Raw genomic sequence first — 13,327 nt, 5'->3', positions numbered from 1 at the left:
GGAGCACGCTAATTTTGGGATTTGTTGTATTTTTTTTAAGAATGAGTTTGATAGTTTTTTTCGCAAGCTGTTTAAAAGCTGTTTATCTGAAGAAAATAGGTAAATATGGAATTTTATAGAACATTTATCGTGTTTTTCTGTTGATGTGTATTGCACCTGCAAACAGAAGGAAATAATGTTATAAAAATAAAATTATATAAAATAAAATAAATCGGGCGTTTGTGTGTATGTGTATGTATGAATGAAGTTAAAAAATAAATCTGGATACAGAACGAAATGAACATCATTTTCAAAAGCGTTCACGTAGTTATCAGAATGCCTGATTCGTCATTCAAAATATCATTTTCTTTAAAGACAATCCAATCTTTCATGAAGAAGAGAAATGCTTCTTTCGTTCTCTTTTCCTTCCGAAGTTCAAATTTCTTCTTTATAAGCACTTATCATTTTTCCATTTTTAAAATTTCCATATTCACGAAAGCAATTATTTAGTATGATAATTGTGTTAATGCACTAATAATTGACAAATTCTATGCATTTTTAAATATTAATTCCAACTTGAAATTGAAAAATGATTGCAATAAAAATAGAAAAAGTTTCAATTTATCTTTTTCAATGCGTGATTTTCTTGAATTAAAAGTTTATTCATTTCATAAATATCTCAACTTGAAGTCCATTTGATGAGGCTTTTTGTGAATTTTACTTATTAAAAAAGCATTTGTTTGATGAAAAAAAATTAAATAATTTAAACAAAACATATGAGTTAAAATATTTATATTTTTTTCCCCCTTTTAAATGCGCAAGAAGTGTTTTGAAGTGTAGCTTCTAATATTCACTAATAATTTCAAGCTTTTGGTTTTGCTGTAGCATATGTTAATCCACATTTACCGCATGTTACACGATTTTCATGCTGCGCCATGAAAACTCCTGCGCCACAGTTCTTGCATTCAGGTCGGGTGTGAATTATACTGCCATCGTCGCGAATTTTATAATATTTCAAAACTGCGAGCTTAACCTTCTTCTTCTTATGCTTAATCTTCTTGGGGGTTGTGTAAACCTTCTTTTTGTGCTTTTTCCCACCACCCCGAAGACGCATAATATCGAAGTATTCTAGTTCACCTGAGAATATATCATACGAAGCAAAAAGAAAGAATAATGAGATTATAAATAAGCTAGAGATTGAAAAAAAGAATAAAAAAAAATTCTTTATTTCAGTCTCATCCTCACTCATTTTTTTTCTCAAAAATTCTTTTTTCAATCAACATGGTTGTTATCTATAGCAATAACAACTTTATTAATCCAATTCAACACTTTCTCATTGTTGCACACTTTCCATTTCAATGTTTGATCAAATGACAGCGTCAACTTGCGGAATATTATTCCCTTTTTCGTTTTTTCTTTTGAACTGATCTGTTATCACTTACGGAATATTCATCCTGATTTATCGAGATGAGAACAGTCAGAGGTTCGTTGTATTGATTTTATTCGAAGATGGATTGAAAATAAATGATGTTTTTATGTGTTTTTTTATTGAACGCTGCATGTTTTACTGTTAATTACAAAAAATAATTGGCTTTTATTATTTTTTGTCTTTTTATTACACGTGAAATTTGTTTCGTGCATGAATGATAATATTCTCATTTTACGTCAAACTTAATTAGCGAAACAACACAAAATCCGCAGATCAGTCCATTTCAGACGCCCAAAAACTTTATATCTTCGCAGAAAGCCAAAATTCCCACGTAAATCTGCTGCTCCAATCAAAGGACACGACTTCTACGATCTCATTCGCTATCCAGTCACAACAGAGTCAGCTATGCAAAAAGTTGAAAAATTGAACACTCTTGTTTTCATCGTTTCAATGAGTGCATCAAAACCAAAGATTAAGAGAGCTTTTGAAAAGTTGTATAACGTTAAGATTCGCAAGATTAATACTCTTATTACGTTTGCTTCATAAAGTTTTTGTTCATGTGTTTGTATTTTTTTTCTAAAACTTGTTTTTTTAGTCCCAAGGGAGAAAAGAAAGCATACATCCGACTCCTGCCTCAGTATGAAGCTCTTGATGTTGCTAACAAGATTGGTGTTGTTTAAGCAATAAAATATCATCTCGCTCAGTGTTATCTTTTTTTATAAAGAACAATTGGATAGCCATTAACAGAATATTCGAATTTTTTTTTTCCTTTTTTTCTTTTTATGTTTCATATTTTGGAGGTACAAAATGAATTTAAAATAATTATATTTAGTTACAATTAAAATTGATAAAAGAAATAACAAAAGAATAACTTTTCATTAAGTTTATCCCACAACATAATCTACGATTATTTGAATTGTGGGCTTATGTGGATTTTAAGTAAAGATGGATTCCTCGGACAAGGATGTTCCTGATCCTGGTTCTGAGCAATCTGATCTTGGTTCACAAATATCTGCATCCTTTCAAGAGGTATGATTGACTAACATTTTAAAGGTAATTAAATATCATATGTTTTATAAGTTGGACCAAAAAATCACGACTCTTGAACACGAAAAGGTTTGCTCTATTTGATTTCATTGTCTAGATTTTGCAAGTGTTATTGTCAACTTATTTGAAAATGTTGAATATGAAATTATGCTTCAATTTCGCGCATCAACAAATAAAACGTTCAACTTAATTGTTAGGATGACCCTCGTCTTCCACAATTAATAGATGATGTAATTGATGCATTTGTTAGATTCAAAGGTTGAGACATTTAAATGTATTTTAAAATTTTATAATGTATTTTTTGAAAAATTACTTTTTTGAAATCATTATGATAATCAGCTGCTTTTCTTCAAGCATCCGTAATTTCAATGCAAGGGCTTCCACAAGTAAATGTGCAATCGACAACTTCTAACGAAGGATCAAATTATTTTTCTATGTTATCTGGTCAGCCGGGTCTTTCAATGATGTCTTATGAATCTTCATCATCTGAATCACCTCATCCATCAGTTGGCATCTCACCATCATCTCCTTCGGCAATTCCTCAGCAATTTCCTTTTGGAAGTTCGGTGTCTCCAGGAGTCGCTCAGTTTTTGTATCCAATTAATCAATCGAGAACCCCCACAAATTCTTTTCTCTCTCCGTTATCTCCTTCTCAGCAACCTGCACAAACAGTAGGAACTCCGTTATCGCCCGGCACATCTATTTCCCCCTCAAGTGCCTTTTATCAACAAATTCAGCAAAGTAGTCGCATTCCACTTTCAACCACCTCAACTTCTAATCAATCACTTTTTCAGATGCACCCGTTTTTCGAACGCAACAACAGCAGTCGTTTGCCCTCGTCTCTATCCATAAACGATCAGTCTGATGATTTTCCCGTGGGCGAAGGATATGAGCGAGAGCGTGCGCTTCAGGAATTTGCAATGGACACGCTGTCAATGACTACGCCTCCATTGCCTGCCTCTTCATTTCCCTCTCTTGCCAAGTCTCATTCATCTCCCCTCCAACGCGATTCTCATTCTCCGCAGGGGTTTGCAGCACAAACAGAGCAGATCAAGAGCTCCGACGACGCTGTGTCAATCACACTGAACAGGCACCCGCTGTTTGGTGTGTCTGAGAGAAGCGAGCAATCCCTCCAAGCAATTGAGGCCATACAGCACCTCCAGTCTGAAGCAACAACTGCCTCCGCATCTGAAAAGGGGCATGAGCCGAGCCAAGCGAATGTCTCAATGTTCCAGATGGACGACAAGAGTGTTGTTGGGGGACTTCTGAAAGTGGCCTCGCTTTCTCCGCAGGCCGGTGACGAGTCAGAAGGAGCACAGTCGCTGTTCCAGCTGGTTGGCCGGAAGGAGAAAAGACACGAAGCAGACCTGCACACGAAGCACAAACACGCAAAGCAGCAAGGGAAGCAGGAAGGGCAGCAGAAACAAGAGCAGCAGATGATGAGCGAGAAAGAAGACGACGAAGACGAAAGTATTCAAAGCATTCAGAGTATGCAGAGTATGCAGAGCCCGAAGACAGAAAGTGAGTCGATTTGGGAAGAGCAGCTGAGAAGCGCTAAAAAGCGGGTGAAGAGAGAAGAAGGGGATTTTTTAGGGGCGCCTGCTGAGAAGCTGTTGAAAGTCCAGGCGGATGAGCAGGCAACAGGAGAGAAGGCAAGAAACAGCAGGAAAGAAAAGAAAGGAAGAGGTGAAGAGGACGAAGCAGAGGTAGAGAACGAGAGCAGTGCAACAAACGGGTCAGGCGGGAGCAGCGAGAAGAGCGAGGGCTATTTTGAAGGGGAGCAGAGCGGCTTTGGGAAAGGGAAGTCGACGAGTGTGATGTTCAAGTGGAAGCAGCAGCACAAGCGCCTCAGCACCGAGCAAGGGATGGGGCCAGAAATTTCTGAGTCTCCGACATTTGCCTACACACATCACGACACAGTGTTCTCTTTCACTTCAGGATCAGACCCAGGCACTTTGTTCTCCCCCGATGGGATGCACCACACTCACGCACATACACACAGTGAGAGAGAAAGAGAAAGAGAAAGAGAGAATCCACCGAGCCCTCCTCCCTCGTGGCTGGAGGATGATGTTTCCTATTCAAGCAGCATCCAGCCACATCCGCACTCACTTGGTTTATCAAACAGTGCATCTTCTTCTTCTTCTTCTATCTCTTCTGCTTCTTCTTCTCCTTCTGCTGCTGCTGCCTCACTTCAGATTGCCCATCCATCCCCACAGCACACAATGCAGCTGGCGAGTGTGGACGAAGATCCGCTGGCTTCACAATCTCCACAGCCAACTTCTTCTCTGTCTTCTTCTCTTTCTTCTTCTCTGTCATCCTCAGGTGTTGGTGACAGGGCATACGACTCATCGTATTTCTCCCACTCTGCACTGCATTCGCCGATTCAGCCGTTTTCTGTGCTGACACCTTCACCTTCTCCTTCTCCTTCACTTTCACCATCGTCGTCCCCAGACTCGTCCATCCAGATGATAGAGCACTTTCAGTCAGATATTGAGAGCATTCACCATCATTCACACACTCACAATCGTATTCATACTCATTCTCATCAACACAGACATCAAAATAACCAGATAACCATTGGGATCAATAGAAGCAACATCAACAGCAGCAGCAGCAACAGCAGCAGTTTTAGAAGCCGGACGAGCTCAGAGATGGAAGAGAATTCGAGTGAATATGAATCGTCCAGCAGCCACACAGCCAGCGGCAGTGGCAGTGGCAGTGGGAGTGGGAGCGGAAGAAACGGTGGAACAATTGGGGATTCAGACAACAGTCAGAACTCATCCACAAATAGCAGACGAAGCAGAGGAGGAAGCAACTATAACAGACGAGAGGGAGACGAGCAAGAGAGCGATACACCTTCATCTGAACAGAACTGGGGAGGTCAGCACAGACAAGGAAGAGCACGGAATATGGTTGATTCACAATCGCCTTCCCAGGCTAACTTATCAACTTCTTCATCATCTTCATCTTTATCATCATCATCATCAACAACACTCAACCCGAAGGGGCCTTTTTTTGAGGAAACCTCTTCTTCTTCTGTGAGGGCGCAAGTGTCGAAGCTGGATGCGGCAGCACACCCCACCCGCAGCCCAACAGCTTCTTCGGCTGTGCCTTCGTCGCTAGCAAAGGGGCAGGAAATGAATGGATCATCGATGTTGTTGCCATCATCATCAGCATCATTAGCATCAACATCACAATTGCAATCTCCATTATTTTCATCTCCATTGCCATCGTCATCGCCATCAGCTGCATCAACTGCATCAACTGCGTCAGCTGCGCAGGCGAAGAGGAAGAAGAAGAGGAAGCGAAAGAACAACTGGGGCAGGGCCAGACACAAAGTGCACTCGGCTGAGCTTCCACAGACACCACAGGCATCACACACATCGCAGGCATCTTCTGAGCTTATCACTCCTCTTCTCTCTTCTCAAACCCATTGGGCTGTGAGGGAGAGGCATGCAGGCACACGCCATCGCCTGAAGCACGGAATGTCCGGGGAATTTGTGAGTTCTCTTGGAATGGGCGATTCGGCTGCTTCGGAGAGGGTAATGGGCTCTGGATCAGCTTCAGGCACTGCTGTGGGAAGGTCGCCGGGTGTTTCCTATGCGAATGGCGCTCGCTCTGAATTGGCTGCTTTTTCGGGTGCAGACAGTGCGAATTTGGATAAAATAGCACAAAATGCTTCTTCTTCTTCTTCTTCTTCTTCTTCTTCTTCTTCTTCTTCTTCTTCTTCTTCTTCATCCTCATCCTCATCCTCATCCTCATCCTCTTCACCGCTTACTGCTGTTGCAGCTTCAGCGATGCATGGGATAAGCAGACTCAAAAGACATCATCTACACAAAAATGAACAAATAGATCAAAATTATCAAAATAATCAAAATAATCAAAAACATCACAGACACAAAGCACACAGCCACATCGATGGACATTCACAGCGTTCTGGTTCAGTTCCTGGGCCTCTGTTTACTCCAACTGGAGACACCCCTGTGATCTCTATGGACATCGATGTTGGCTCTGATGAAGGATCTTTAACTGCTTCTTCTTCTAATTCTTATTCTTATTCTTCTCGTTCTTCTCATTCTGCTTCTTCTCTTTTGTCTTCTTCTCTTTCTCGTTCTTCTTATTCTGACTCAATCACTTCACTGTCTTCAACGCAATCACAGATACTCATTCGCTCGCATTCACAAGCTTCTTCAGATGTTTCAATGTCTTTGTCACCAACTCTTTCTTCTTCTTCTTCACAATCCTATTCTTATTCTGAAGCATCATCTTCGTTCTGTTCTTCCTCCTTCTCATCATCTTCCTCCTCCTCCTCCTCATCATCATCATCTTCTTCTTCTTCTTCTCTCAACGAAGACGGCAGCACTTCCACAAAGCAGCTGACTTCTCTTGCACTTCAACCACTCTACAGTGAGGATGCTCTGAAGCCCCGTGCAGACACACAAACACGAAGACATAAACACAAGCGCAAAAACAAGCATAAAAACAAACATAAAAACTCCCATCTTCGTCAACAGCAGTCGCAACAGCAGCAATTGTTGGGAAGCAGCAGTGGCAGTGGCAGTGGTATTGGCAGTGGGAGTGGCACAGATGACATCATCATCAGCGCCATCAACAGCATCAGCAAAGAAAGTTCTCACAAACGTCACTCAAAACACCACAAACACAGACACAAAAACGATATCACAAATGATAATAATATTAATATTAATAACAAACATAAGCACAAACACAAACATAAGCACAGCAGAATCAGCACTCCACACACGCCACCTGAATCCCTCGTCTCTGCAGTGCCCACCGCTGCCTCTCTCCCTCGCCCTCGCCCTTTGTCCCCTCTGGGTCATCTCTACACTCCTTCATTGTCTCCCAATCTACTCTCTCCTTCTCTCCAATCGAACTCTTCTTCCTCTTCATCCTCCTCTTCCTCTTCATCCTCTTCTGCTTCATCTGCTTCCACACCTTCACTTACTGCCAATGCCCATCCAGCTGCTCCAATTGTTCCCTTCGCCCACTACGTAGCAGCTCAACGTGGGTTTTTCATTGTGTCTGTTCCAAACATTTCTTCACTTCACGGCTCATCTTCGTATTCTTCCTCATCATCTTCTTTATTATCTTCATCTCCTTCCTTTTCCCTTTCCTCCTCTTCTTCTTCTCGCACTTCCTCATATCATTCCCCTTCTTCCTCTTCCTCTTCTTCCTCTTCTGCCAACAACCCTCCCGAGCCCTGGGCCATCCTGCGCCGCACCATGCGCTCCAAAGAAGGTATGCTGGCTATTCCCGACATCGCCCCAACGACGCTCATTCCGCGTGGCTTCCGCATCGTCATCACCACTCAAGTCATCTCCAGCCTCACCACTTTCCACATCCACACCAGCCCTGCCTCTGCCACCCCTATCATCTCCACTCACCCGCGCCCAGTCCCTGAGAAGAGCCTGGCTCTGCCAATGCAGCCGAATCCAGCGATTGTTGCCTCGGCAGTGGCAAAGGCGGCTGCAGCAGCGGCGGCGGCGGCTGCTGCTAATATGAATACAAATATGAGTTCTAATGTAAATGCTAATTCAAATGCTAATGTTAATTCTAATTCGAATGCAAATTCAAATGCAAATACAAATGTGAATGTTGGAGCGAGTGGAGGGATGAATATGAATATGAACATGAATATGAACATGAATGTGAGTGCAGAGCAGACTGCTTCAAGTCACCAGAAAGACAACCTCAAACAAATCAAACAGGAAGATAAAGCCCTCAACACACAACAACAGCAGCAGCTTTCGAATTGCACTCAGATTTCTCCTCACTTCATTTCTCCTTTAACCTCTGCCACTCTCCCTTCTTTCCTCTCCCCAGTCATCCCATCCACCCCATTCGCTGTGTCCCCACAGATCAATCCTCTTCACGTTTCACCTTCTCTCCGCGCCTCCCCTGCCATCGCTGGCAGCTTCCCCACACAAATGCAGATGGCCCAGCAGCCCCAGCTCAATGATCTTTCTGTCTCTTCTGCTTCGACTGCTGCTTCTTCTGTTCCTTCTGTTCCTTCTGTTCCTTCATCTGCTTTCTCCAACAAAGCGATGAATGCCACTGCTCTTGCAGCATCTGCATTATCAGCTGTTCCCTTGGCAGCTTCCCTGCCATCGTCTGCAATTTCAGCAGCGGTGGCAGCCGCAGCTGGCTTTGCGAGTGGAAGAGAAACAGAACTGCCCCAGCAGATCAAAGTGAGAAGAGACAGATGCTACCTCATCCACGCCATTGCGAGAGGAGGAGTGAATCCTGCGCCTTCTCCAGCACTTTACTCGCAGTTGACTCAGAATGCTGTAAATGCCACAAATACAACCAGTTCTTTCAATACTCGTGCAAGTGATGGCTCTTCTTTGTCACAGGGCGATGCTGCTTCTGCTCAGAACACACAACAGTCTCCATTCCCATCTGAAGCAAAGACGCAGGTCAATCCACAGTCGCCTGCATCGCCTTCAGCTACTGTCACACCTTCTCAGTTTTCTCCCTCATCCTCCTCGGCTTCTTCTACGGCTTCTTCTTCTTCTTCTTCCATTCCAACTGCATCTTCCTCTACTTCCTCTTCCTCCGCCACCCAACAGCAACAGCAACAACAACAGCCCCGTTTCGGTCGACTCGAGTTCTTTGAGCTTTCTCTGCATCGCACAGGCGCTGTGCAGGAGACACGCGACTCGACTCCTTCTCCTCGGCTGATTGAGCTGGCACGAGCCGTCTTTGCCCTGCCAGCAGTGGTGCAAGTGATGGACGAGATGATCCGGTCCCCCAGATACGACAGCACCACCAGCGGCGTCAGCTGCCCAGGTATTACAACTCTACCTTATGCCTCTCTTTTGCTCAACCCGCCCTTTACCACTGAGGCACACTTGAACTCGTCGCACCAAACAGCGTCTGCTTCGGCGTCTCCGTCGATGCCCAGGGGAAGGAGGAAGAAAGGACAAACCCCGTCAGATGGAAGAGGGGATGGAGCATTTGCTGCTCAGAATGCAGGAGAAGCTGCGATGGCATTGGGATACCAACAGACAGCTGCTGCGGGTGCAGGTTCAGGCAAGCCAGCCAATGGTGTGTCTCCTGCGATGGAAGGCAAAATGAACCAATCAGCTACCATCTTATCAAAAGCCATGTCCAACTCTTACATGTACTCTTCCACCCCAACGCCACAAGGCTCACCCTCAGGAACCTCGCCTGTGGGTGACATGAATTCTCAGTCGATCTCTTCTTCTCCTTCCTTTACCTCGCCTTATTCCACGCGCCGTCGTCGGGAGGGCTCCTACATCAGCGAGCGCTTTGCTCAGTATGATGTGTCCTTCGGCTCCGACGACGAGGACGAGGCAGGCGTGTCCACCAGAAGAGCAGGGCAGCGCAGCACGAGCCAATCAAGAGGAGCGTCACAGAGGCATCGCAATCATCAGGGAGGCATTGCCCAGTCACATGCAAATAGCAGTGTGAATCAGAATAATCTGAGTTCTATTAGTACTTCAGGTGCAGCGATTGATCAAAAGGAGAAAGGAGTGGGGCATTCAAGCGGAGCAGATACAAAAGGCAGCACACGCTCATCATCTGCTTCATCTCCTGCAGGAAACGCTTCTTCTCTTTCTCGTTCTCCAAACATGTCAGACAACGATTCACATGAACTGTCTAATGACTCATCATTTTTGCACTCATCAGATGAAGATGAGGATGATGATGACCCATTCAAGGGATATGACGATCCAAAGAGCACGCCAATTGCAGAACAGTCTGATAACTCCACAGTTGCAACTGACACACAAACACGCAAACAATCCATCAGAGAACAAACAAAGAAGCTGAAAACTGAAGAAGCATCTGCTTCTGCTCTAAGCAGCACGGCTGGTTTACTGTCAACGCCTGATCTATTCACCAAATCTGAGCAGGTTTCAGATGAGATCCTGACTGCAACTGGCCGCTCTTTGCGCAGGCAGCGGAAGCGGCAGCTGAACGACGACGAGATTGGCGAGGACGAATGGGATGCTCTTCTGTCTGAGGACTCGAGTGAAGAGAAGAGAAAGAAGCACTCAAGAAGGAGGATAGCACTGGGAGACAAGTGCTGGGGAAACAGCTCGCATACGTCTGGGAGCAGCGGGGCACATTCAACAGCAGTATCATCAACTGGTGGTGGTGGTGGTGGGAGTGGTAGTGGAGGAGGAGATATGTCGCAGACAGAGAGCACAGAGCAAGAATACTCAGCAACAGGTGGGCAGCAGACTTTTGGAGGCAAAGATGGAGAGGCAGGTGGTGGTGGAGCATATTCATCGAGCAGACAGAGAAAAGGAAGGAGGAGTCAATCAACAGCACTGGGCGAAGAAGCAGAAGGGAGCAGAGCACGGGGCATTGTTGGAGGCGGGATGGCAACAGAGATGGACTCAGAAGACGAGAAAAGGGCAGGGCAGATGAATCTTCCAGGCGGAACGAGCAGAAGAAGAAGAGGAAAGAGGCAGACAGCAGTGATGCTTGCAGCATCTGCGATGTCCTTTCCATCGTCTTCAAAGCTGCTCCAGCGCCAGTCACACAGAGGAGAATACGGAGAACAAGGAAGTAGGCAGAATGGAGGGAAATACAGCTCCGCATACAACAACAAAGATAGCACCACGTCTGATGATGGCAGCTCCACAGAGTCTGAAACAGCATCGCATTCTTCTCCAGCCACACCTCGTTCCAGCAATTATCGCAGAGGTTATGCTGCAAATCCAGCAGCTTCTGACGCATCGTGTTCTTCATACAGAAATAGCAGCGATAGGAACATGGCTTCATCATCAGCAGCATCGTCTTCGTCTGCTTCACAGAATACTTTGACATCTCAATTTGACACAAATGATGGTTCTCGTGTGTTGAGCAAATCCTTATCAAATGATCCTTCTTCTGCACAGCCTTCAATCGAACCTGGTGCCAATAGCAGCAATACACAACTCCTCACTTTAACCCAACAATCCAATGAAAATGCTCTCTCTCCTTCCTCTTCTTCTTCTTCTTCTCAAGTGACAGGACAAATCAATCAATCTAACAGATCTTATCATTCAAATGCTCTCAATCCCGGTTCCTCTCCTCAATTCAACTACTCATCCAACCAGCAATCAAAGCCCATCAACCCGCTAACAGCGTTGGCCTCCAAATCAGCTGTTTCTCTTCCTGTGCCAAATATTCCACTCACTGGCACCACGTCTGCTTCGACAGCTGCTGCCAATGGAGCGACAATTGCCAACATGATGCCAGCAGTTCCGCACGGGCAGATGCACCCAACATATGCGCCTTCATTCCTGACTGTCTCCTCGTATTCTTCACCACAGCCCATGGCTTCTGCCATCACACAGAACACTTTCCAGCAAACGGGAGCAGCAGCAATGTCTTCCATGTTCACTGCACCGGGTGCAGGTGCAATGCGCTTCCCATCAAATATCCCCTTTCTTTCGACGGTCAACGGCATCCGGGTGCCGATGATGGAGTCTTCATACACAAGCCACGCAGCCGGCACTGGAATCGGACATCGGATGGGAGTGGGAGTGGGGATGGGGATTGGCATGCAACCTGCCAGCGGTGCTTCTGTGATGAGCTTCCAGCAAAACCCCGCCGTTCCGTTCCATCCGAAAGCCGGGGGAATCAACGGCAAAGGATTTCTCCCGCACCCTGCACTGACGATGGCCCAGCAGCTGAACACGGCGCCTCTGCATTCAAATGCTGCTGCTTGGAAGTGCTCTCCGGCTTCTCCAATTGCACATCCATCGCCAGCCGCTCAGCAGAAAGCAGCAACAGCACCAGCAGCAGGCACTGCGCCTCAGTCGCCTTCTTCTCCTTCACCGGGTGTTTCTCTTTCTGGTTCTGCACTATCTGCACCATCATCTCCTTCCACTCCAATTGGTGCTACATCTTCAGAGCAAGTTGCGAGCGCAGATTCTTCTGAAAAACGAGACATGGCAGACGTCTCATTTCAGACGCAGAACGATTCACTTCAGCAGCAATCCATTAAGAACAGTAAAGGTTCAGCATCAATAGCTTCACCTATCGCTGCATCTTCTGGTGGTGGTGGTGGTGGTAGTGGTGGTGGAGCCAGTGCGAGGAAAGGAAGAGCTGGTACACGTCCCAATTCAGATGCACTTTCACACACTTCTTCTTCAATGGGTGGTTCTCTCTCTGCGATTCCAATGCAATCTGCTCCCGACAAAGCACCAGTCGCACCGCCTGTTTACAGCTCCTCTGTTGCTGCTGCTGCTGCTGCTCCTCCTCCTCCTCCTCCGTCTCTTCCTCAGCAGCCGATGCTCTCTCACCCAGTGTTTCCGTCGCTCCTTGCCTCAGCCATCCATCCAAAGGTGCTGTCTACACCTGGGCGGCAGCAGCAACTTCAGGCTGGTGCGTCTTTGTTCGCAGTTTCCTCGTCGCCTTCACTTTACCACCATCCACCGCTGCCTGCAGGGCCAATGACGTATCAGCCTCCTTCCTCTTCTCCAAACACGGCTGCTCCTGCAATCGCTCCCTCGTTACCCCAGCCACATCCGGCTTCACATACTACAACTTCGGTACAGCGTCCTATTGGATGAAATAATATTGTATTCTGATATTTGCTTTTTGTGGATTTAATTTGAATAAAAGGAACTTTATTTTTTTATAATCCGTTATTTTGATTTTATTAGAGTTTTGTTACAATGTTTTATTTTGTGGTTATATGTTTGGTTTATGTTTGGGATGCTATCCTTCTGTTTTATCATATCGCGGCTTTCATTATTTTTTGTCATCGATGATTAAAGCTTGCATTAATGTTACAATTTTTAATGTGACATTTTTCATTTATACTTCAAAACTCTATTTACCATTATGCTTATTATTTATTTTGATTTTTCAGAGGTTTATTTG

General features: G+C 45.2%; 2 protein-coding genes across 2 annotated transcripts; one reads left to right on the top strand and one right to left on the bottom strand.

The window, feature by feature from the left end:
* Window positions 1-741: 741 nt before the first annotated feature.
* On the bottom strand, window positions 742-1,351 carry MONOS_12978 (putative 40S ribosomal protein S27a). The gene is made up of 2 exons (XM_067865645.1): window positions 1,327-1,351; window positions 742-1,116 (listed from the first exon to the last, which is right to left on the bottom strand). Exons 1-2 carry the CDS (start codon window positions 1,331-1,333, stop codon window positions 842-844), a joined length of 282 nt encoding a protein of 93 aa, XP_067731670.1. The 5' UTR covers window positions 1,334-1,351; the 3' UTR covers window positions 742-841.
* Window positions 1,352-1,440: 89 nt separating this feature from the next.
* Window positions 1,441-13,295, top strand: MONOS_12977 (putative ribosomal protein L23Ae). The gene is made up of 7 exons (XM_067865644.1): window positions 1,441-1,462; window positions 1,659-1,941; window positions 2,004-2,077; window positions 2,349-2,437; window positions 2,489-2,524; window positions 2,653-2,713; window positions 2,795-13,295. Exons 1-7 carry the CDS (start codon window positions 1,447-1,449, stop codon window positions 13,012-13,014), a joined length of 10,779 nt encoding a protein of 3,592 aa, XP_067731669.1. The 5' UTR covers window positions 1,441-1,446; the 3' UTR covers window positions 13,015-13,295.
* The last annotated feature ends 32 nt before the right edge of the window (window positions 13,296-13,327 follow it).

Source organism: Monocercomonoides exilis, assembly GCF_001643675.1.
Source record: "Monocercomonoides exilis strain PA203 chromosome Unknown scaffold11-1913109, whole genome shotgun sequence".
Lineage (NCBI taxonomy): Eukaryota > Preaxostyla > Oxymonadida > Polymastigidae > Monocercomonoides > Monocercomonoides exilis.
This window is presented reverse-complemented; position numbering and strand designations above follow the sequence as displayed.

What these genes read in the sequence shown, in the direction of transcription:
- MONOS_12977 (XM_067865644.1), top strand. An exon ending in TGATGTTGCTAACAAGATTG is followed by an intron (nt 2,078 to 2,348) that starts GTGTTGTTTAAG and finishes GTGGATTTTAAG; the next exon opens with TAAAGATGGATTCCTCGGAC. An exon ending in TATCTGCATCCTTTCAAGAG is followed by an intron (nt 2,438 to 2,488) that starts GTATGATTGACT and finishes ATGTTTTATAAG; the next exon opens with TTGGACCAAAAAATCACGAC.